This window comes from Carettochelys insculpta, chromosome 1, assembly GCF_033958435.1.
Source record: "Carettochelys insculpta isolate YL-2023 chromosome 1, ASM3395843v1, whole genome shotgun sequence".
In the NCBI taxonomy this organism is placed as follows: domain Eukaryota; kingdom Metazoa; phylum Chordata; order Testudines; family Carettochelyidae; genus Carettochelys; species Carettochelys insculpta.
The window spans coordinates 355,621,899-355,647,461 of NC_134137.1; the positions used below are offsets into that span (position 1 = coordinate 355,621,899).

At 42.4% G+C, this 25,563-nt stretch overlaps 1 protein-coding gene across 4 annotated transcripts in view; it reads left to right on the top strand.

Moving 5' to 3' along the window:
- The window catches only part of DNAJC2 (DnaJ heat shock protein family (Hsp40) member C2), a 32,584-nt gene that overhangs the window by 2,222 nt on the left and 4,799 nt on the right, over positions 1-25,563 (top strand). For 2 of the 4 annotated variants that reach the window (XM_075016926.1, XM_075016935.1), the window contains exons 2-14: positions 1,224-1,414; positions 6,485-6,560; positions 9,181-9,279; positions 11,579-11,720; positions 13,258-13,338; positions 14,601-14,666; positions 19,835-19,926; positions 20,014-20,135; positions 22,642-22,791; positions 23,252-23,340; positions 23,425-23,494; positions 24,232-24,416; positions 24,936-25,036. In XM_075016926.1, coding sequence (XP_074873027.1) covers positions 1,224-1,414; positions 6,485-6,560; positions 9,181-9,279; positions 11,579-11,720; positions 13,258-13,338; positions 14,601-14,666; positions 19,835-19,926; positions 20,014-20,135; positions 22,642-22,791; positions 23,252-23,340; positions 23,425-23,494; positions 24,232-24,416; positions 24,936-25,036 — 1,464 coding nt within the window. Of the gene's footprint in view, positions 1-1,223; positions 1,415-6,484; positions 6,561-9,180; positions 9,280-11,578; positions 11,721-13,257; positions 13,339-14,600; positions 14,667-19,834; positions 19,927-20,013; positions 20,136-22,641; positions 22,792-23,251; positions 23,341-23,424; positions 23,495-24,231; positions 24,417-24,935; positions 25,054-25,563 lie in introns of all 4 variants that reach the window. The other 2 variants (XR_012648517.1, XM_075016944.1) reach the window with 2 other exon arrangements.

Genomic DNA, 25,563 nt, shown 5'->3' on the forward strand with positions numbered 1-25,563 from the left:
CTGTGGTGGGTTGGAGCTGCGGGGAGCATGGGTAAGGCTTGTATTAGCGGGAGCAGTTCATTCATGAAGTGACCAAAGGTAAGTATGTGTCCTTCGTTTAAGCAAGTACTGGTACGTAAAGTACTGGTTTAATGGGGGATGAGTGTAGTATGTACACTATAACACATTAAGATAATATGAATTGATAGATACTGATACATATCTACTCCCTCTCAGGGGTGGCCTCTCCTCTTTTTGAAAGTTCAGCTATGATAACCCTATTTTAAGCAATGATTGTCCAGGTCACTCTCCTAACATAAAGCTGGGGACTGTTAACCTTAAGTTTTTGCTGTCAGTTTCAAACATTGGTATTTTTAGGGAGTTAACAAATAAGTAGTGAAGCACTATACCCACAGCATCTAATACAATATTTCAAGGCAGTCAAAAGTAAGTATTTAAACTGGTAGTTTAATTTGGGCATGCTGTGCAGTAAGCAACTGCTCCATTTCTCACAGCTATTCCAAAGGGTCATCACTGTAGGAACTCTTATGGGGTAAGGAGCGCTTTTGTTTGCTTGTTGACTTTAGAACATGATCCTGCACAGAGTTACACACCTTTAACTTGACTCCTTCAAATAATCCTGCTGCAATCCAAAGCAAAGCATATGCTTAAATGTTTTTGGATCAGAGCCTTTATTTGTTTAATTGGTCAATTTAATGTCAGAAGCAAAGAAAGTAGTTATATAGCTGAGGCTTAAAATGCAGGTATTGCAAAACTGTGTTCATATGCATAGAAAAACACGTGAAGTGCCCTGTTTTATGCCAGTGAGGGCTAGAGTGTGAAATTAATCTGATTTCTTTGTTGTAAGGGCATGATGTATAAAGAGTTAACAGCCTACATGACAAAACTTCATCTAAATTTCAGTATTTTACTGCTAACAATCACCCAGTTTTCATGAGAAAGGAAATATTATGTAAAAATAAGATTTAAATTGACATGACTAATTTAAAGGCATTTCAGGATTTAGAAATACAAGCATGTTCTTGACATAAATTTGGTGGACAGTTTTGCAAATTGACACAGCCTTTGATGCAAGGTATAAAAATTTTGTTAACTCTGAATTAGAATGTCTCTTGGCTGTGGTATCTGATTAGACATTTGGGGAAATACTTCTGGATTCAGGACGGAAAACAAATTTTATACCCAAAAATGAAATTGTATTTCTCTTATGGTTTTGTTTACAGCATCTGTGCTCTGTCAGGTTGAACCTGTGGGAAGATGGTTTGAAGCATTTATTAAGAGGAGAAACATAAATGTTTCTGCCTCTTTCCAGGAACTGGAGGATGAGAAAGAGCTCAGTGAAGAGTCAGGGGATGAAGAACTGCAGCTTGAGGAATTTCCTATGTTAAAGACACTTGATCCGAAGGACTGGAAGGTATACAACTAACGCGACCGTTGGATTATTTGTTTTGCTGCAAGTATCACTACATTATCTAAAGATTTGTTCCTTTTTTTTTTTTTTCCCTCATCTGGATTTTTCCAAGGTCTTTAGCCATATAGTTTCCTTTTTGTACTCCACAGGGAATTTACATCAGCATAGCTATGTCTTTTGATGGTGTGAAAAAATCCAGACCACTAAGAGATGTAGCTGTGCTACCTAACCATTGGTTTAGACAATGCTGGGTTGACAGAGGAATTCTTTGTTGACCTAGGAAGTGCCTCTCAGGGATGTGGATGACCTGTGCTCATACGACACCACCACGACCCCTCCTCATTGTAAATAGTGACTGTACTGAAGTACACTGGATCCTCCATAATCCAGGTGTCCCTAATCTGGGAACACTCATGATTCAGTCCCCCTCCCCAGGGGGAGAAGGAAGCAACTCTGTGCTTGAGGAACAACAGCGCAGTGATACCTTTCTGTGGAGGTTTTTCCCCTGCTGCTCCCATAAGCTACATCTACACTAGCATGGTCTTGCCAAAGGACAATTGAAATCAGGGGTCACCTTTGAAAGAGCATGCAAAGTGTCTACACACAAAAACCACCCTTTCAAAAGGAAATTGAAAGAGTGCAGCACCACTTTCGAAAGCGCTTCTCCGATCCTGGGGCAGGAAGAGTGGCCCCTTTTGAAAGAGTCTTTCAGAAGAACACGTGTAGATGCTCCATGGGCCACTCTTTCGAAAGAGGAGTCCTCCATGGTGTTGGCCAGCTGGCTGGTGGAGAAGCCCTGGTCGGCGGCAGCAGGGCTCTGTGCTCCACATGTCTGGCTGTATTTAAAGCCGCAAGGACCCAGAAACCTTGTGGCAGGAAGCTGAGAGCATGCTAGCTGCAAGGCATGGATTGCAGCCAGCACGCCTTCATGGCCACCCCCTCTAATTCATAAAGGCATCATGTCAAGCAGCCAGCCACAGGCCCCAAAAAATGGACCTCCTCCTGGATGGACCAAGAGCTCAGGGACCTCCTGGGCCTCTGGTTGGAGAAGGAGGTTCTCCGGGAGATGCCTGCAACCCTGGCCAAGTGAGGAGCAAGGTCAAGGAGTTGTGGGAGAGCTATGCCCAGGCTCGTGACTCCTCTGGCCACCCAGGGCCAGAGCCCACCTCATTCTGCTTCTTCTGGGAGCTCTGACCTCTCCTGGGGCCCAGGGACATCTCTCCCCTGCACGCCGTCCTAGACACCATGGCAGATGAGCTGCACCCCAGGGACATGGAGGAGGCTGGACCCCCCAGGCAGCACCACCCAGCTGGAAATCGAGCCGCCCACAAAGTGATCAGGCAAGGAGGAGGACCTGGTCATTGACCCTCCCTTCAGGTGACAGCCAGCTGGGCATTGCCAGACCTTTGCAAGGGACCCTCTGGTGAGTACCCGGCGGGGCGCATACCCCGGCTCGCGGTGCAATGGCACCACAGCCGCCAGCGGCCCACCCGGACATCCAGCAGACACGGGCCGGACGCAGCCCAGCTGGCTGTGGCCCCCAGCACACCATAACAGCCGCTGACGGCACTCAGCACCTGCTCCCATGGACAGCACTGAGAGGTGCTTGTGCTGGGAGGGGGTGGGCGGGTCCGTATCTCACGCCCACCCCCTCCTTGTCAGCGGCTGCAATCCCCCACAGTCGCCCTGCTGTTTGATGGGGGGTGGGGAGCTGCTGCCCACAGGAGCTGGGGGAATGTGACCCCCGGGACACCAGTTTGGGACTGACATGCCATCCATCTCTCCATTTCCATCTCTACAGCTGCACCGTCAGAGGGCCGGGATAGCCCCACTGCCACGGTTGTGCCACAGCCCCACCCCCTTGATTGTGCCAGACAGCCCACCAGAGGCAGAGGATGGTGACCTGGCACCCCGGCGCCAGCATCAGGGTGGACCTGCACCAGGAGAAAACAGAAGCGATCAGCGACAGAAGCCCTCCACGCTGCCCATGCCAGGTGGAGGTGGCCGAGTGGCGCCTCCGGTTAGAGGAGGAGGACCTGGCCTGGCAGTGGGCAGCCTTTGGGCAATTGATGGGCACCCTGAGGGATGTGGTGGAATCCCTCTGGGAGCTCCTGGCCCGCTTTTCCCCCCCCGCCACCCCCAACACCAAGCCTGACCCTGCTGAGGCCCTCCCATATCCCTGCCTCTCCATCCTCCCTGCCTCATCCCAGCCCTGCCAGGGACCCTGAACCAGGGGTGGGAAGGGATCCCGGGGCCAATGGGGCTCCAGGCCCTCCATCCCTGCCCTGGGCTAATGCCCCACCCAGTTGAAGTGCCCCTGCCCCTCAATGTATATAGTGAGCCCCCTGTCCCTGCTGTATATAGTTATTTACGTTCTGTACAAATCCACATGTTCTTCAGTCCAGTAAAAAGTTTGTTTGTTTCCCATTCCTGTGTACTGTGTGCATGGGTGGGAGGGGTGGCTGTGCAGGGGCGGTGACAGTGGGTGTGGGGGTGGGGGCTGCAGGGGATGCCCAGGGGGTGTTTAGTGGGGCTTGCAAGCAAAGCGCTTGTGGAGAGCCTCCTGTACACGGACCCCTCCTAGTAGGCGTGGGGGCCCAGGGCAGCAGCCAGCTGTTCATATCCCAGGCCTGACTCAGCTGCCCAGCCCTGGTGTAACGCCAGACCCTTACTCTCCATGGTATTGGGGTGAGTGCAGCAGGTGCCCTCCACTTGGGGGACATTCCACAATCCCACCTCAAGATGAGCCAGGAGGCAGCGGAACCGACCCCTCAAGCATCTGAAGGCCCGCTCAGCCTCATTGCACAGAAGCATAGTGGTGTCCCTGAGCAGGAGCTCCCACTGGGTGGTGACAGTCCCTGCCTCCATGCCCTGACAGAGGCCGGAGTTTCTGAACACATGGGCATTGCTCATGCAGCCCACCCAGCCCACGTACACATCCATAAACCGGCCCCTGCTGTCCACCAGGGTTTGGAGCACCGCAGAGTGGTCGCCCTTTCTGTTAACACAGCAGCTTGCTCTGTGTTCCAGGGACAGGATGGGATATGGGTCCCGGCCAGGGCGCCAAAGTAGTTTGGGAACCTGAGTACTGCGAAGCCGGCGACAGCCACACCCAATTCACCCACACGGACGAGCTTCTGCAGGAGCATGGCATTAATGGCCCAGACACCCTGAGTGGGATGGGGGGGTATGCACTTGTGAGGGCTTGGTGGGTTGTGCCCGGCCCCCAGCCGCTATGCCCCATGGCTGCAGTTCCCGACAGTCTCCCTTTCCAGGAGTCCCCTCCCCTGGTGGGTGTGTGGCTTGAGCATGCCTTACCTCCATGAGGATGGCCCCAACAGTGGCCTTGCCCACCTTGAACTGGTGCCCAACAGGGAGCTAGCTGTCCAGGGTGGCCAGCTTCCCAGTGGCTATGGCGACTCTTTGAGGGGGAGTGCTGGTCACATCCTGGTGTCTGAGGGTGGGGGCAAGACACTGGCACAGTTCCAAGAAGATCTGCTTGTTCATTCTAAAGTTTTGCAGTCATCTTGCGTTGTCCCATTCCCCCATCACTGGCCACTCCCACCAGTCAGAGCTACTGGGGTGGCCCCAAGGTCAGTGGGGCATCGGGAGAGGAAGGCCAGAGGGTCCCAGGTGGAGGGGGTCTAAGGTCCTGGCAGGCGTCTCATTCCCAGGAGGAGACTGGGGGCAGCTGCAATTGCTGTGGCCAGCAGGGCGATGGTGACGTTCACGATGGCCCCCATCAGTTGCTGTTGTGGGTCCATCAGACTATATGAAAGCCGTTTGGTCCGTGCACTGGCTCTGTGGGGCTTGTGGCAGCTCTGCAGGCCTCAGCGTGTGCACAGCAGGGGTGTTAGGGAGGGGCCCTTTAAAGGAGTGGCTGGCTGCTAGCCCGGAAGTGCTTGTCTGCCATGCAGCCCTGTCTGTGGAGTTCTCTAACCCTTTCTTTCGAAAGGGCACTTATGGCAGCGTGGGCGCTCTCTTTCGAAAGGGCGGATTGGAGGCGCCAGCTGGTGCTCCTGTGAGGACACTCCATTTCGAAAGGCAATCTTTCAAACTGTGAATTTCAAATGAGCGCCTTCCAAATTCGTGCTGTAGCGTAGATGTAGCTACACTGATGGATGGCAGGGGGTGTGTGCAGAGCCACAATCCAAGTGGTGCAAGATAAGCACCTCCCTCAATCCATCTGGAAAATTCCGTAATCTGGCATACCCTATTATCCAGAGTTGCCGGATTATGGAAGTTCAAGTGTACCACAGCAGTGCAGATACAGTTTTAAGTGTAAGATTACCACAAACGAGGACAGTTTTAAACATATTTCTACTTTTAGAGTGTCAGTACGTACCTTATTATTAAATAAACTGAGGGATGGCCCATACTACAAAATTAGGTTGTCTTAATTGCATTGTTCAAGACTGAATCCTTTCATGTCCTGTGCAATGTGATTAAACTGATGTAAGCCCCTGTGCAAGACTTCTCAGAAGTGTGGATATGCTACAGTAACACAAGGACCTTTGCTGTCACTGTAATGAGTCTGTACCATTTGGATTGTAGACATATCCTAATATGGGTCAGAAAGAGATGTAAGCTTTGAAGCTCCTTTTCCTGTTTAACTGGGAATGCAATTAGTGAACTGATTGGCTTGAGATCCAGTCCTAAACCCACTAAAATCAAGTGGTGCTCAATAAGAAAATGGTGGGCTTTTTCGGTCTGGGGAAATCTAGGTACGTTTTCAACATAACATTTCTTGACAAATTTTGGTGCACACTCATCTGAGATTTGTAAAATCATCTAGCTATATGAATGTGTTGAGCCAGATACATGTTTATAACTTTTCCATTTGTAGTTAGACATTGCTGTAGTCTGTGGGAGAAGTGTTCAGATTTCCTTTTTCTAATCTTTTCACACACAGTGGAGATTCTCCATCTCTTTCCTCCTTCCAAAACAACCTATGGCAAGAAACTTTTCAAATAATTGCATTTGTGTGTATGTGGTCTTGTTTATGAAGTCCATAAGAGAATTGTACTAGATTACAGGTGGCTATAGTTACAAATGATTATATTTCTTTATCAGAATCAGGATCACTATGCAGTTCTTGGCCTGGGACATATAAGATACAGGGCCGCTCAGAAACAAATCAAAGCAGCTCGTAAGTAACTACATTTCTTATTAGCATTGTTAGAGATGAGTATTTTTTATCTTGTGTATCTAATTCCAAATATAAGTATGTATACTTAACAGATCAGGAGTATATTTATATCACTTAGGGCGTGTCTACACTTGCCCACAACTTCAAAGGTGGCATGTTAATCAGGGCGATGGGAAATTGCTAATGAAGTGCTGTGGTGAATTTGCAGCACTTCATTAGGTTAATTATCCCCCCCCCCCCCCCCCCCGCAGCAACTTCAAAGCGTCATTTTGAGGTGCCGGCGTGCATATAGCCAAGTGCCCACGCTACTTTGAAGTGCCTGTGACTACATGCATGCCAGCACTTCAAAGTTAACACTTTGAAGTTGCCGTGGGGGAGAATTAGCCTAATGAAGTGCTGCATATTCACTGCAGCACTTTGTTAGTAATCTCCCATCAACCTGATAAACACACCCACTTCAAAGTTGGCGGCAAGCGTAGACAAGCTCTTAGTTCTCACCAGAAAGCTGTAGTTTTTTCACTTACCAACTTTTTTCATTTTTCTCAAACGTATGAAACTTGCAGGTCTGAAAGTTTACTGAATTCCAAACACTTCAGATAGAAATCTTCAGACTCTCAGCTTTCTCTTCTAGCCTTGCTTTTCAGAGACAACCTTGACAATATAGTCCAACCCAGGCTGTCTTCCTGAGTCTGCAACCAGCCTGGCTGAGAGATTAGCACGTAGAGTAACAAGATTTGTTCCCCTTCAGCTGAATCGAGGTGTATTACCTTGGAAGCCTATTCATGAGTACCTCCATTGTACCATTGGTTAACCATTTAATTATTGAAGGTCATCATAAAAATCTAGTTACTGCTCTTCTTATTCCGTCCATTTAAGTTAATGTAACATAGGAATAAGATTGTAACTACTGAATTGTCATGTGATTAAAGCGTGAACTACATGTTATTTGATTTTGAGATAATTTAGACGATTGAGAAGTTTCTTTTTTCTGATTTGAACATAAAAAGCATGTTTTAAATGTGTTATCAGCTGAAAAGCATTTGGTTCCTGAGATCTGGATTTCAGGGATAGAGCAATGTAGTTAACCTTTCAGTGCTCATATGCTAAACTGATGTTTCAATCTTCTTAATATTCCACTTACTTAAGCAATAAGACTTGGAAGCTTATTCAGTTACATTGCTTAGTGACATGACACAAGTTTTGTCTTAAGGTGTGAAGTAAGATTCATCTGTACAGTTCCATGTTCTGGGATATTTTATGGTGTTTGTATACAGACATTTAACAATTTTAAAAGTATTTCATATTCTAAAATTGTAAATAGTGCTTTAAAGTAATTCTACAAAGGAAGAACTTTGTAAGAGAAATAGTAAAATATTTAGCTTAACATATTTAGCTTATGATAATTTTGAGAAATAAATTGATGGATTTAGGGGGTGATCCTGCAAACAGTTATGCCTGCGAGTAAATTCACTGACTCACATGGGTTAAGACAATTTATTCCTGAATGTATTAGTTATGTTCCCAATGATCATGTTCACTTCAGGTGAACCACCATTCCAGTTAATGCTAATAAGCTTATTTGTTAACTATTTTGACCAAAAGTCCAAGGTCCATCTAGTCCAAGGAGCCTGCAATACCTTCTTCTAAGAGGTGGTCCAACTAGTGCAGTGTTAGGGCATATGGTGTGAAAATGAGAGCGCTTTCACTCTTGATTAGTGCAAGCCTTGTCGTTTTCAACTTTAGTACATTTTCTATATATGAAGGATACAACTTTAGAATTTAGCACTCTCAGTTTAGACCTAGATCCTGAAAGGCTGGCACATGCGCATAACTTCATTCACTTTGAATAATATTAAATATATGCCTATAACTTTTCAGGAACATGGCCTCACTTATTTTCCTGTAAAGTTTGGCAGTGAAACTGCTATAAAAAAGAGCACGGTTGATTTAAAAGTCACATTCTGTCTAAACTATTTTTACCTACTCTAGTTAAAAGTAACTTCTAATATTGTAAATTAGAGCGTTTGTATTTATCTTAGCAGTTTGTTCAATTTTTGCATTTGACGGCACTTTGTACAAAGTTTGTTTAATAGTTTTTCCTCTGTAGTCAGTTCCCCAATTAACTACATGTAGACCCCTGTGCCCTACAGAGCTCACTGCAGGTTTAAGGCTGCAATCATTTTGAAGATACCATGTATTTGGAATACAAACAAAAAAGTAGTAAAGTAGCACTTTAAAGACTAACAAAACAATTTATTAGGTGAGCTCTTGTGGGACAGACCCACTTCTTCAGACCAATTTCCGGAGAAAGAGGTGATGGTTCCAACTGATTGAAAAGAGGAAAGCACAGAGAGTCTATAGTTATGATTATTTTGTGTCCTGGTATAGAATGAATACTGGAGGGAATGAAAAACAACACTGGTTTCTAATTCTCAGTAATATTATTACATTCAGGAAGGTCTATTTACTCATTCCGGGTCCTTCCTGGTAGTAAAAAAAAAAAAAAAAAATCTGAATAAAAAAATGCAGCTCATGATTACCATGCTATTTGTTTTTCTGAATTACAAAATGAAATGTATGGGTGGTATAATGTGTCTAAACTCAACTTATGTGTTGCTAGATAAAGCCATGGTTTTGAAACATCATCCAGACAAGCGAAAAGCTGCAGGAGAGCAGATAGGTGAAGGTGACAATGACTATTTTACTTGCATAACTAAAGGTAAGATATTTGAAGGAAAATATAAGAGTGTGCTAGTTTGATCTGATGTTACGTATTTTTACAATCCTTCAGTTATAGTTCTTGCACAGTTTGAATGATAGCTGTAAAAACCTGAAAAAAGTACTTTTCCATTTTGTCAAGTTTCAAGGAGTAGAATCAAATAAAATAGCTTTCCTTCTGTTGGAAAGAATTCTAGAATAGTTATCCTATTTCACAGCCGACTGCTGAACATCCGCACCAAGTGATAGGGGAGGTCAGTTAAAGTAGACTCTTATGCAGTATATATTAACATAAACCAATAAAAGTAGCCATGTGTCTTCTGGCTTACTACTCTGTGAGGTTGTAGACTCATTTAAAGGAGAGAGGTCAGTAGTTTAGTGACTTCCCTTGCAGCTGCTCTGCCAGTCATGCTAAAGAAGCCATTAACCCTAGCTCAGGTCAACAGACGACAGTTATCTATTACCTGTAGTTTGCCTAGCAAAGCAAGGTTTGCACTCAGCTCCATGGCATTTCTCTGTCAGTGGCATTTGATCAATTCCAAACTCTCAGGGAATGTTCTTGGCATTAATGGGCATAACCTGGTAACACTGACTGGGAATTTTTCAACCAAGTATTTTTATTCAAAAATGCTAATTAGCGAAAACAGAAATTCTTCATGGGAAAGAGTCAGTTCTAACAAATTTATGTACTTGCAAATTTTGAAAAAAAATTTTGAAACTTCATGAACATTCCATTTTGAAAACGATATTTTTCTCATTAAAACATTAAATTTTAATATGAGAGTTAATTATTGTATACTCTTGTGTTAAATGTCAAAATCTAAATGAAACCTTCAAAATGCTAACAGAATGTTGCATCTGACCTGAACTGATTTTTTTATTTTTTTTCAGATTATGAAAATCTATTGAAGTTTTGACTTCTTATCCCTGTTTGAGATGGGAAAAGATTTCTCACATCTCAGAAATTTTTGTGGTTTAGGAAAATTTTCTTATCCCGCTGTATAACCCTACTGACTTTGGCGCAAATTGGAATACTGGGAAAGCCTGGTTCAGGGGTAAACCAGGGTCCCAGACAGCCTGTGCTGCTGTGTGGGGAGATTGTGCATATCTTGTGGTCTAGTAGAAATAACAAAACTTAAGAAGGAGGTTTTATAGAGGGGAAGCAGGACCTTGGGGATGGGGGAGACAGAGGTTGGGGCAGTGACTGTGAGAGAAGCAAGAACCTGTGCAGAAGGCAGAAGTGAAGAAGGAAGCAGAGACCTCCGGGTGAATGTTGGTGGTGGAAATAGGGACCCGGGTTTATGGGGGGAGATGTGGATGGTCAGCTGACAAAGCAGGAACTTGAAGGGAATGGGGATAGACAGTGATAAGGGGAGCAGAGAGACTGAGCTGATGGATGTGGAAGGAGGGACCTGAAGTGGAGATGGGAAAAAGAGATGGGTGGACAGAGGAAGAGGAGAGCACAGCATACGGAGCCAGGTGTGAGGCAATACAATGCAGGTTTCAGGGACGAGGGAAACGAGGGTGCATATAGACACCCTGACATAGGGGTTGAGGAATGACGGTTAGTAGTATGAGGGGAGGGGGCACATGGCTCCAGGGATAAGGAAGGGAAGGGGCAGTTGCAGGGACTACCTGAAATGGAGGGTGATGAGAGGGTGGTGTGTAGGGAGGTTCTAGGGTGGAATGGAGGGATGCTCCAAGCCCCTACCTACATGAATTAGGAAGTGAATGACCCTCTAGGGCCTTGTAGAATGCAGCGTAATACTCTATTTTGAAGTCCCTGTGACACACTTCCTGTGGCAGACATAAGTTCTCTGGTCAGTAGCTCTTCTATTGCCCTGATCCCGCAGTCAGAATCACACAGGCAGTTCCTCGGGATGTCCATGTGGTGCTACATAGGCACAAGGACCTGCCTGCGTGGAGTTAATTGCAGAATTGAGGACTAAATTAGTTTCACCCAAACTCCCAGTGCACAGGACTGAATTTACCTTTACACAATTCATTTAACATACAGTTCGATTTGCCATTTATAGCTGTACTTTAAGGGATAAATTTCTTGGCTGTTTTTCATTAGTTTTTTCCTCTTCTTCAGTGCCTTAGTTATTCACTGTTCATAGGAGTTGGCAGTGAAGTTCTTGCAGCCACAGCAACAAAAGTGTTAGAAACACAGAGGTCTAAAGTATGGTGGATTTTTTTAAGTGTTTAGAATTTCATCTATAACATTTCCGCCAAGAAGCTCCTTATATGTACATTCATTTCCAGCCTGGTGTTTTATGGCCTTTAACATTTTTCTCCAGCTTATGAAATTTTGTCTGATCCTGTGAAGAGACGAGCATTTAACAGCATAGATCCTACTTTTGATAACTCTGTACCTTCGAAAAGTGAAGCAAAGGAAAATTTCTTTGAAGTGTTTTCACCCGTTTTTGAAAGGAATGCCAGGTGAGCTATGTTACCGTCAGTCAGGCTCCTATCACCATTGTATGGGACTCAGCCATTTGCAGTTTCATGTGGCATTATGTTTCTAACTGTGAGTATTTACACAAGGTTTTCAGTGTGGCTAGGAAACATAATGATTTAGCAAGCGGGTGTAATTATATCTCAGGGTAACAGCTTTTGTATTTCTCCTCTGTCATTTCCTCAAGGGCACCAGCTTAAGTTTTCTATCTCCCAGCTGTTACTTCTCAGGCAGAGACCCCTGCCTCTCTCCCTCTTGACCAGGATTTTATGACTGAAGAGCTCCCTGCTATGCATTGATGCCCCCAGAAAACCAGTCTTAAAAGCCAGCACATGTGCTTTTCTTGTTTCTCATTTCTGAAGGCTATGAGTAGTGTACTGACAGTAGTTACAAGATACCATTGAGCTCTTTCTAAGTAAGCACATTTATTCTTATGGTAAAAGCATTACAGAGAAAATATATAAAAACATAAAACATATTTAATACAGACTAAACATACCAAGAATCCCTCTTCAGTCTAATAGGGCTCCCCACTGGCCAAAGTCCTTCCAACACTTCCACAAAGGTTGGGGCCCTGCTTGAACATAACATATTGTCTGTTTAGAGCAGAAAGAAGCCCCTGAGTCAGTGGAAACGCAGCATTTTTTCTATCAAAAGCCCTTTATTTTGTCCATTGTCTCTGGAAAATGTAATGTAAGCCAGCATATGCAGTCCTCCAGGGTGGGCGGGGGAGGTTGTACCTCTTGTGAAGTGTTTACAACCTGAATGATTCATTTTATTCAGCTGCTCCCTCCTTTTTGAGTTTGTGGAGGAGTTGTGGCAATCCGCACCTCTGAAATTGCCTACAATTCCTGGCCAACAGTGACAATTTACTATACTGTGATCCCCAAATATAGTGCATGGGATGGCAGTAAGTGTCAGAAGTTAGATGTTGTTTACAAGGTTGCAGCCATGGATGGTCTCAGGATAGGAGAGAGACAAGACAGGTGAGCTTTTATTGGGTTAGCTTCTGTTGGTGTCATAGATAAACTTTCAGGTGTCACAGGAGATGTTTAAGAGCAGGTTAGATAGACACCTATCAGGGATGGTCTAGACTGTACTTGGTCCTGCCATGAGGGCAGGGGACTGGATTCCCCTGTCTCCGATAACCTCGAGGTCCCTTCCAGTTCTAGTGTTCTAGACTCTTATGATTGTTTGGGTGCATGTGTTTAATGATTGTAAACAATGCTTTTTCTTCCCTCTCTCTCAATCAATCTATCGAAACAGAGAGAGAGAGAGAGAGAGAGAGACTTCCTTTTTGCACAGAATCTAACTATAGCTGCTGATTTCTTTTGTTGGCTTATTCATCAGTTTTTTCTTTCTCCTTGGTTGCTATTGCATGGTGACTCTGTGTGTATTCTGAAATCCCCTTATAAATCTAACTAGCAAACAGGAACCAAAACTGAGTTTACTTATTCTATATGACTCAGTTTTATGGCCTTTTGCAACTCACTTTAAACAAGATTTAATTCATTGTTACAGATGGTCAAATAAGAAAAATGTTCCTAAACTGGGGGACATGAACTCTTCTTTTGAAGATGTGGATGCATTTTATTCATTCTGGTAAGTAAATTAATGTTTCAGTTTATAGATAGGGTAGTGTCACTTAAAAAAGTGGTATAGTGGCTGTTAAGTTTGCAGAGCTATTCATCCCTAGGTCACTGCTTGAAGTCTTGTCTGAGCTGGCAGTGGTCTAAAGTGATCCAGTGGCTCTTTGGTAACTTATATGAAATGAATTCGTTTCACTTTAATACCTAGTTAATACATCTTCCACATAAAACTATCACACAGTTGTCATCCTTGTTGGCAATCTGAGCAGAATGGCCAGGGGGGTAAATGAACGTGGAGATGAAGCTAACTGTCCTCTCACCCCTAGAAAATCCAGTCTGTGAATAAGTATTGGCCACTTTGCCCTGCACTCTTGGAGGGTGAGCTGTCCTGCTTATACTCACTAGCTCTGTAAATAACCATTTTAAAGTAGTAATGCCAGGTCAGATTTGTAGAAGGGATTGATTAACAGCTATGGACTCTCAGCAATTTTCAACATACACACTCTAGTCTAGTTTGAGCTAAAATTGATTAGCACTAAAAAAAAAAAGTAACAAATTGCAGTACCAATCAATTTATACCCAGTCAGCTCTTTCCCCTGGCTTGAATCTTTGCATGTAAACATCCAATGATTTCATCTTCTGTCCTCAGTTCTAGGTGAAACTAATCTAGTATTTCATTTCTAGGTTGTTTTCATCTTTGTCTGTGTGTGACACTTCATCAGAGGCAGGGATATAAAGCGACCCAGCATTGTCAGGACTCCCTGTGTGATGTCGAACTTCTCCTACTTAAAAGGGGGATAATGATAATTTCGTGCTTAGCGAGTAAAATCTTTCAATAAACTGCAGTAAAGGGCAGAGTAGTTGTTAATACTGCAAACTTTTTTTGATAAAACTTGAAAGAGACTAAAACACTGATGTAAGACCAGGTGGGTAGGCATTTCCTATAAATGGAAGAAGACATCAGAAAACCACAGATGATAGTTAATTCAGCGGTTTCCTGGCATCTAAATAAACAGACCTAAAATATATTTAAACAAATTTAAATACAGTGATTTGCAAATAGGCTGACAACATTTATTTCCATAATATTTGCAGGTAGCTTTTCCTGAATTTGGCAAGTAGATGGAATGCAACAATGCTGGTCTGATTGCTCATGGTCTAACTGCATATTAAAACCAGACATTAAAAATGCAGTTTTGAAATGGTTTCGCTATCTTTTTGTTTCATCCGAAATTCTCTCTTATGTGCATTGTTTTTATTTTGTATTTACTACAGGTATAATTTTGATTCTTGGAGAGAGTTTTCTTATCTAGATGAAGAAGAAAAAGAAAAAGCAGAATGGTATGTAAGTAAAAAATCTTCAGTAGAAGTTTAATGGATTAATAGAACAAGACTTCTCACCTTGAAGTTGGTCTGTAAATCAGAGGAAGGATAGTCTAGTTATTAGAGTATGGGACGGGAAGTGATGAGTTCTGAGTTTTATTCCAGGCTCTGCCACTAACTTGCTATGTGACCTTGGACAAGTCATACTCTGTGCGTCTGTTTCCTCATTAGTAAAATGGAAATAATTCTTGCATACCTCAGAAGTGTTTTCATAAAGTAGTCTGAGATCCTCCAGTGGTAAAACTATACAGGTGCCAAGTATTTTACTTGTATATTTGTATAACTTCAACTTATGGTCTCAACACAACTCAGAAGCAGCATTGGTGCAGGATAGTACTGGTGATTCACTAGGTATCACTGTCTGAATCAGCACTGAACTGATGCTCCGCTCTGAGGCTGGAAGGGATATTGTTTGCATTTAGACAGCAATCTGATGGCACCTGAGTACCACTAAAGATCTCATGACACTTCGAAGTAGTGATATTACTGAATTGTCTTGACAAAGTGCCAATTGGTAATTACATTCTATCTAATTTGACCTTGTTGTTGTCATTCATAGAATCAGAGTTTCACTCTGAGGGAACCATCAGGACCTATAGTTTGATCTCCTGTATATCACTGGCCATTACATTTTACAGACTTGCCTGTGTATTTAGCTTAGTAATTTACGTTTTACTAAAGCGTATCTTTGAGAAAGGCATCCAGTCTGGATGTGAAGGCATTTGGATCACTTTGAATGACTGCTTAGTCCTCATGCTCAATAACCATTCCACTAGTCTTTGTGCCACTTAAAAATTTTATGAGCACTGATCTTATATTTGGATCCTGATCGTTTTTGAAAATATCGAATAGTGTCTGCAGTGGAACTGATCCCTGCACAACCCCACTCAAAGCACCCCCATTTAATGGTAATTTTTCATTGTTTGATAATTTTTTCAGATTGCTGCATTTATAATCCATTTAAAGTGTGCTCTAATATTGTGTGGTGCTAATTTGTTACTCAGAACGTGGGTACTGCACTAATTCAATTGCCTTACAAAAGTCTATTACCTTACTCACCTTCTCTTTGTTACATTTACACAGTCACCTTTATCAACCAAACTTGTAAGCTCATCACAGAATGAAATGGTTTGTTTGATAAGACCTATTTTCCATAAAATTGTGGTGATTGATTTTAATTATAATCCTGTCATTTAAGTCTTTATCAGTTGACTTCTGCATTAATTTTTCTATTTTTTGTCTAGGCTTGATATCACAATAATGAGTTGATCCTGCTTGCCCTTTTTGAATACTGGCACAACATTTGCATTTTTTCAGGCTTCTAAAATTTTCCCTTTATTTTAAAATTTATTAAACATCATCGTAAGAGGGACAATATACTACTTATCCACAGACCTTCTTGGCTGCTTTATGTTGCATGAAAGGAGTTGCATAAAGGGGCCTAAGAGCCTGTTACCAGCTGGGGTAGGATTTCCCAGGTACAGGAACCACAAAAGATACCCTTAAAGCTGTGTCCTTTAAGCCCTAGTATGAGGGCATGCTGGTAGTGGGACCACAGGATGCGGTGCTGCAGAGATTCTGGGCACCTCTGACACACAAATATTAGCCCTAGGAATCTCCCAGAAATTAGACAGGCTACTAGGGCTAAATAAATTACACCAGGGCTTCTCTGTCTCTTAGAAGAGCTGACAATTGGGAAGATGTAAAAGTGAATTAGAATTGCTTTGGCCTCCTCTTTCCCTTGCACTTCAGATTATTTTGTGTGTTCTTAGAGAGCCACAGCACAGAATCTCAGCCAGTAAGATAATGGAGCACATAAACAAACAATTGTCAAACACCAGAATATAAGGTGATAATTAACAGTCAACAAGGATTTGTCAAGAGCAAATCGTGTCAAACCAACCTAACAGAACAACAAGAAGTCTTGTGGCACCTTCTAGACTAACAGATATTTTGGAGCTTAAGCTTTCGTGGGCAAAGACCCGCTTCATCAGATGCATGAGTTGGGGGGTGATTTCAGAGGGGCGTTTAAAGAGTGACGTCCCAGTAAACGGGAGGACCAGAGCTGACAAGGTCTATTCGGCAAGGTGGAAATGGCTCAGTATCAAGAGTACTTATCAAAAGGGAAAAAACAAGTCAGATCAGACAGGGGGATGTGAGCCTTTGTCAGACTCTAATGGAGAGATATTAACACCCAGGGCAAAGAAGCTGCTTTTGTAAGCTGTGGGCCACCCCTAGTCTCTGTTTAATTCTTGGTTAATGGAATCAAATTTGCAAATAAATTGCAGCTCAGAGATTTCTCTCTCCATTTGATTTTTGAAATTTCTTTGTTTCAGGACTGTCACCCTTAAATCTGCCACTGAGTGTCCAGGGAGATTGAAGTGTTCACCCACAGGCTTCTGTACATTACCATTCCTGATGTCTGATTTATGTTCATTTATTCTTTTACGGAGAGACTGTCCAGTTTGGCCAATGTAAATTGCAGTGGGGCATTGCTGGCACATGATGACATATATTTTATTAGTAGATGTGCAGGTAAAGGAGCCCCGATGGTATGGTTGATGTTAGGTCCTCTGATGATGTCACTTGTGTAGATGTTTGAGCAGAGTTGGCAGCGAGGACTGTTGCAGGGGCTGGTTCCTAGAGTCACTGGTTTGAGATTTGTAGTGGCCGGTGAGGATTTGGTTAAGGCTGGCAGGCTGTCTGTAGGCGAGGACAGGCCTGCCTCCCAAGGTCTGTGAGAGTGAAGGATCATTGTTCAGGATGGGTTGCAGATCACTGATGATGCGCTGGAGAGGCCTTAGGTGGGGGCTGTATGTGATGGTCAGTGGTGTTCTCTTGTTTTCCTTGCGAGGCCTGTCTTGTAGCAAGTGGCTTCTGGGTACCCGCCTGGCTCTGTCAATCTGTTTCCTCACTTCCTTAGGGGCGTATTGTGGTTTGAGGAAAGCTTGGTAAAAGTCTTGTAGATGTTTGTCTCTGTCTGATGGATCAGAGCAAATATGGTTGTACCTTAGTGCCTGGCTGTAAACAGTGGATCGTGTCATGTGCCCTGGATGGAAGCTGAGGCGTGTAGAGACACATAATGGTCCGTGGGTTTTCAGTGTAGGGTGGTATTTATGTGACCATCGCTTAGCTGTACAGTAGTGTCCAGGAAGTGAATTTCTTGTTTGGATTGGTCCAGGCTAAGTTTGATGGTGGGGTGGAAACTGTTGAAATACGATGGAACTCTTCAAGAGCCTCCTTCCCATGGGTCTGGATGATGAAGATGTCATCAATGTAGCGCAGGTAGAGGAGGGGGGCGCTAGGGGACCTTTTTGATGGAGAGTAGATGAGGTATATTTTGATTTTAGTAAGTTTTATGATACTGTCTCATATGAACTTCTCATAGACAAACTAAGGAAAGATAGCCTAGATGGAACTACTATAACTATTGCTCCGATTTCACCATAAGTATTTTTTTTAAAAGTCACGGACAGGCCACAGACACTTGCCAGCCACTTGTGCTATAAAAATTTATTTATTTAAAATATTTTTACCCCACCTCGCTATTTAAAATATTCGAGGTGGCTTACAATTTTAAAAAATAAATATAAGCATATATAAAAAGATTTTAAAATGCCATTGACTAAATCTTAGCTGCGGGGGGGAGGCTGGTACTCTGGAAGGGACCACGGGAAGAGCTGGAGCTTCTTGGGGGGGGGGGGGGGGGGGCTGCTGCTCTAGAATGAGTGATGGGGGTCAGGGCTGGGGCCATCAAGCTGCAGCTCCTCCCACCATCTCTGGGACCATGCCCAGGGAGTCCCTGAGCTTAACTGCACCAGCTGCTGCTCAGGCAGTAAGGTCCCAGAGTTACCAGAGTAGCTGGCTCTAGAGTCAGCCATGCCAGCCACTGCAGAAGCCACGGACTTGGTGGAACATCACAAAATCTATTACTTCTGCGACCTCCGTGGCAGATACACAACCCTAACTATCATATAGGTGTATAAGTGGTTGAAAAATGATTCCCACAGAGTAATTATCAGTGGTACACAGTCAAGGTGTAAGGACATATCAAGTGGGATCCCACAGGGATCAGACGTAGGTCTGGTTCTGTTCAATATCTTCATAAAAAAAAAAAGATAATGGCATAGAGCATACATGTGTAAGTTTTCAGATGATACCAAGCTGGGAGGGGAATGCAAGTGCTCTGGAGGACTGGATTAAAATGATTTGGAGAAACTGTAAAAATGGTCTGAAATAAATAGGGTGAAATTCAATAAAGAGCAAGTGCAAAGTTTAGGAAGGAACAAACTGTTGCACACATTCAAAATGAAAAATGCCTAGACGGGGTATTGTGGTAAGGGATTTGGGAATTATAGTGGGTTCACAAGTTACATGATGAGTCAACTGTGTAACACCTTTTCAAAACAACCAAACATCATTCTGGGACATGACAGCAAGACCTGAAAAGTACTCTGTGCTGATAAGATGTATCCAGTTCTAGGTGCCACATTGTGGGACAGATGTGGACAAATTGGAAAAAGTCCAAAAGAGAGACAGGATTAAAGGTGTAGAGAACATGACCCATGAGGAAGGATTGAAGCAATTGGTTTGTGTAGTCTGGAGAAGAAAAGACTTTTTTCAAGTACATAAAATACTGTTACAAGGAGGTGAAAAATTGTTCTCCTGAACTGCTGAGTATAGCACAAAAAACAATGGTCTTAAATTGCAGGAAATTAAGATTGGACATTAGGAAAAACTTCCTAACTGTTAGGGTAACTAGCACTGCAATAGACTGCCCAGGAATTCTGTAGAATTTCCATCTTTGGAGATTTTAAGAGCGAGTTAGACAAACATCTGTCAGGAATGGTCTAGTTATTACTGAGGCCTGACCACCTGTTGTGGTCCTTTCCACTTCTGTGATCTTATGGTTTCTGAACTGGCTTTTGTGTAAGAATGTATAGTATGGTTGAGTTGTTATGAGCTTGACGTCTGTGGGCCAACTGGTTATGCTCATAAATGTCCTTTTAATACAGTTGAAATTTTAAACATCTGCAAATTAGTATTTGTAGTGGAATTCCTAAGAGACCATTAATAATGCTGGTGATTGGCAGAGCTGAACTAACACCATGCCTTCCAATTTGTAGTCGAGATGAGAGGAGGTGGATAGAGAAACAGAACAGAGCAGCAAGAGCACTGAGGAAAAAAGAAGAGATGAACAGGATAAGGACCTTAGTTGGTGAGTATAAATTCTGCCTTTTTAAGAAGAGGCATTTGGTATCCTAGATGAAAACATTCTAAGTGTCCCCTTTGTTTCCTTTTTTAGACAATGCATACAGTTGTGATCCTAGAATAAAGAAATTCAAGGAAGAAGAAAAGGCAAAGAAGGAAGCAGAAAAGAAAGCAAAAGTAGAAGCAAAACGAAAAGAACAGGAAGCAAAAGAAAGAGTAAGTTTTGTACATTGTTTATATGGGTCAAGAAATTCAAAGACTTAAATGTACCTGGTTGGTACTTGCTTCAGCTTCCACAGCTGATAGAGGCCACAAACTGAAAATTATTCTAAAGCCTGAAACTTGTTGTTGTAAGTCTTGTCTTTTTGGCATTAGAACATTGCTAGATTAAGGGACCAGTGAGATGTGGCCCGAACAGGCAGAACATAGCCCTGGGAGCCAGGAACTTCTAAAATCAAATCCCTGTTCAGTGCAGACTGTCTTCATTGTCTCAAGCAAGTTCTGTTAACATTTGTGGTTCAGTTGTCCCATCTGTAAATTGAAATAATTTCTCATTTTATAGGTGTGCTCCAATCTGCCAGGAATAGCTCTTCAGAAGAGTAGCACAAATTGCTTACAGGACTATTAGATTTTTCTAAGGACTGGGAGCCGAGCAACCTTATTATTTTCACAGCTCACCTAGAAGCCCTGTCACCAAGTAAGCAGGGAAGCTGACAGGGCTTCTCACACTGCCCAGCTCTTCAGAGGAGCAGGAGGCAGCTGGATTCTAGCTGCCCAGCTTTCTTGTCTATGTCACGGCTTTTGTCATAAAATCAAAAAGACAGCCAACAATCAATGAAAGGACACTGTCTCTACACACACACTACATCACTCTGATTATACTGACATCATTCTCATGCCTGTCATGGAGATGGAATTATGTCAGCGTAAGAATAAGAGCCCTGGAAATGATAAGATCACAGGAGAGATGATCAAATATGGCAGAGAAAGCATGATTCAGGAAATACACCGACTATGTAATATAGCATGGAAAGAAGGGAAGGCACCTAAGGAATGGACAAGATCTGTGTTAGTGACAATACCCAAGAAAGGAAGTACATTGGAGTGCAAGAGCTACAGAACAATTGCCCTAACAAGTCATGTAGGTAAGGTGCTGATGATGATACTGACTGAGAGATTAAGATCACAGATAGAAGAACATATAGCAGATGAGCAAGCAGGGTTCAGAAGTTAGAAGTACCATACAGCAAATATTGGCACTAAGACTGATAGCGGAGAAAGCTCGACGAAAGAACAAAAATGTGTACACTTGCTTCGTCAATTTTCAAAAGGCATTTGACAGCATAGATCAGGAAGTGACTTGGGCGGTGTTGGAGTCATACGGAATGGATAGCAGATTGATACGGTTGTTGAAAGATACCAGTGATGATGCAGAGGCAGCGGTGAGAACATGCGGGCAGTTGGTTTAAAACAAGTAGAGGTACGAGACAAGGAGATCCAATATCTCCAAGTATCTTCATCGAACATCTGGAGAGAGCAATGGACAAGATCAAGGAAGAGGTAGCAGGGATATCTGTGCACAGGAAAAGAATTAACAACTTGAGGTTCTCAGATGATATAGTCATCATTGAGGAAGATGAGGAGAAGCTAGCGAAAATGGTGTGGGTGTTAAACAAAGAAGGGAAGTGCTACGGAATGATTATGAACATCGATAAAACAAAAACAATGGTATTTGGAGATAAGGAAACAGGAAGGAAGATCAGTGTGGATGGTATTGAACTAGAAAATGTAGAGAAGTTCACATATCTGGGAGCAACATAACGTATGATCTAGACTGTAAGAAGGCAATAGCGACTAGAATAGCCAAAGCAAGAGCAAGTTTGAAGGCGATGGATAAGATCTGGAAAAGCAGAGCAATTAGCTTAAGAACGAAACTTGGCATCTTGAAAACGTGTATTCAGCAGCATGTTGTACATATGTGAGATGGGTGATAATGAAAGATTTGAAAAGAAGAATATTGGCATTCGAAACGAGTTGTTATAGGAAGATCCTGAGAATAGGATGGATGCAGAAGGTCACCAATGAGGAATTATATATAGGAAGGTACAGCCAAAAGAGAACCTGCTGCCGAAGGTTATAAAATGGAATTTACAACTATTTGGACATATTTGCAGAATGAACGACGAATGAAAAATCAAGATCCTAGTATTCAGCATAATGGATGGTTCGAACAGGAGAGGCAGACCCCACAGAGAATGGATAGATGATGTAGTAGATTGGCGCAGAGCTAGTCTACAGAAACTAAGCCACTCTGCACTGGATAGGGAAAGATGGAAGGACATAGTGAGAGAGGCATCAGACACCAGCGGGCGCTGAGCCCACGGTTATTGATGATGATGATGAGTGGGGCACTTTCATCACCAGAAGCAAGGCTGTAGCATAGATGCTGAATAATTAGGTCAGCATAAGCTCCATTATGTCAACCTAACTATGTAGTATAGACCAGCCCTTAGAAACTGGGTATCATCTGTGCTAGTGAGGTATTTGTATAACTGACATCAGGCGGTGTGTGTCTGTAACTGCACATTCACCTTTTGTTTATTTTTTAAATGGCCAGTCTTCCAATCATTTAAGTATTGATAGTTTTATTTACCTGGTTAAAGTAGCACATCTTATGCAAGAGACCTGCTAAAACTTGTTTATTTTTCCCCTTTCATTGCAGCAAAGACAAGCAGAATTAGAAGCAGCACGGTTGGCTAAGGAGAAGGAAGAGGAAGAAGTTAGACAGCAAGCATTACTGGCAAAAAAAGAGAAAGATATTCAGAAAAAAGCAATTAAGAAGGAAAGGCAAAAACTGAGAACAACATGCAAGGTATAGATGTCATCATAGCTCATGCTAGATGTATTAATGAAATTGTCACACTTCTCAGACCTGAACTTTTGCTTTCCTGCCAAAGTATTCATGTGTGCTTGTCCTTATAAATCAAAGTGGAAGGTAGAACCTATGTCCATAGGTAAGTGTTTTTACTCCACTTGTCAGAAACGCTTGTAATTTACACACAAATGTCATTATAGATTTTTATTTTTAAATACAGAATCACAACATAAAAAGAAGCTTTGCTCCTTAAAGACAAACCAAAGTAACTTTTAAGACAATTCAACTAAAAAACTAAGTACACGCCTATAGTCCGATTTCAGTTGCATAAACAATCTAATTATTTCAGGCTGCTCAGCCCAGTATAGAAATAATGGAGGAAAGGGGATGTTTTGAGATGCAAAGTATATTTTGTTGTCCAATACCTAAAAGGGAAAACATGTATTTCTACTTACAGAACTGGAATTACTTTTCTGATAATGAGGCAGAGTGTGTTAAAATGATGGAAGAGGTGGAAAAACTTTGTGATCGTCTTGAACTTGCAAGGTACATTTCCTGACCCTCTTTGCTCTATATTTTAATATCTACCTTCCTACAAGATCTCCAGTATAACTTAATTTATTTTGTTAGTCTTCAGTGTTTGAATGAAGCAATTACATCCACAACAAGGGAAGGAGGAAAGGCTGCTGTAGAAAAACAGGTAATTTTATATGGTGTCAAATCCAATGTAATGAAAATATTTAGCTAAGCTTAGATGACTGTCTGATTGCATTTAAACAAGTTGAATATTGTCTGAAGATAAGATATGCACCATAGACTGGGATCTTTTTAACATGGTCAGAATGACCACCAAGACTTGTTTCATAGCACAGAAACTTTGCAGCTGCTTCCACAGCAAATAACATAGTTCAGGGTTAGTCTAATATGCTGGTACCAGCAGAGTAAGAGTTTATGCATTTTATATTAGTACAATACCTAATTATGACAGTAACTGGTGTAATAAAATTTTATGTAAGTTCATATTCCTTAGCAATAACTTACTTTTGGAAAACTGGCTCAATCTTTGCTTAACTCCATTATGCAAACAATATTTAGCCAAGAGAGCATTCAGTCTAGAGTTCCTCATAACATAAACTTTGCTGCTCAAGTATCAAAAAAGTACCTAGTTGAGTGTAATACGTTTTCACTCATTACACATCAATTTTTTTTGGCATGCCCATGAGTATGTCTGCAGATAGCTAAATATTTGTCAGCTGTTGGGGAACTAATGTGGGAGACAGGTAGACTGTTCCCCGAGTGTGATGTACAGAATAAGAAAACCGGGGCAAGTTCAAGGCTTGAAGCAATTCCAGAAGCTGAAAAGACAGAAGGGACTTTAATTTTGGATTTGTGGGATAAAACATTACAATTAATTGCTGTACTTTTGTACTCGCACAGATAGAAGAAATAAATGAACAGATCAAGCGAGAAAGAGAAGAAGCAGAGGCTCGTTTGCGCCAAGCCACAAAGAGTACAGAGAAGTCAACAAGTGGTGGTGGAGGTGGAAGTAAAAACTGGTCAGAAGATGATTTACAGTTATTGATTAAAGCTGTGAATCTCTTCCCCGCTGGGACTAACTCCAGGTATTTTTTCATGCTTTAAATGTAAAAGACAAAATTTGGGGTGTTTTTCTAAATAGCATTTTCCAATTTAAAATTTTAAAGCATTTGAAACTTTATTTTGCTTTAGGGCTGCAACAGTATTCCTCTAACACAGGCTGTAGAGAATCCCTTTGTTTTAAATTTTCTCTGACTATATCAATTTGCTTCAGGGGAGGGCTAGGGGGAAGCCTTTTGAGGTCAGAGGTACTTTAAGCTTGGGCCCTGATCCTGCAATGAAGTCAGTGGATTCCTGAATAGGTGCATGCCCATCTGGAGCTCAGTGGAGGGCAGAGGCAACCCCAACCTTAATGCAATTTAATAGAAAAGTTTTTCACTCCATTTACTGTGCATTTAAATATGCTACTTTGTTTCCAATTGTAGACATGCTATTGCAAGCATAGACCTCACTATAATTTGGGCATAGACTAGCTACAAAATTAAACATCACTGCTATTCTAGTCTATGGTATTCTCCATTGTTTGTTTTCCATTCTTGCTGTAGGTGGGAAGTTATTGCCAATTACATGAACTTGCATTCTACTACTGGAATAAAACGAACAGCAAAAGATGTCATCAATAAAGCAAAGAGCCTCCAGAAACTTGGTATCTTTATTATCTTTGTAAGATGGTCTGCGTGCTTCTATATTATTTATGTAATAAATTATTTTTCTTTAACTGCTAAAGAAAAAAATTCATTGTCCATTCATGGAGACAGTTTCCATCTTCAATAAGCGAAAGTAGAGGAAGTTAAATGCCATCAATACACCTTAGCTTATTCTGAGTGGAACTCACCCATCAGCAGGAATTTTAGATCAGTGCTACTGTGAAGATTTTATCATGAAATACAAAAAAGCCTGGTACAACTGGTGAGCTGCCAAGCTGCGTTGTTGAGGAGCAATTCAGTTTAAGAATGAACCATCACGATGCTATCTGTATTGATCTTTACTGAAAGTAACACTGGGACGTTCCGTTCTTCCAGCTTTGTATGCCATTAGAGAGAGTACATTACAGTCAAGTCTCCACATTCATGAACCTAATATTTGTGAATTCAGTTATTCACAAGTGGCTGCTTGAGGCTGCGACTTCCCGGGGCTCCTAGGCAGGGAGCGCAGATGGCCACCTCTTCCCTG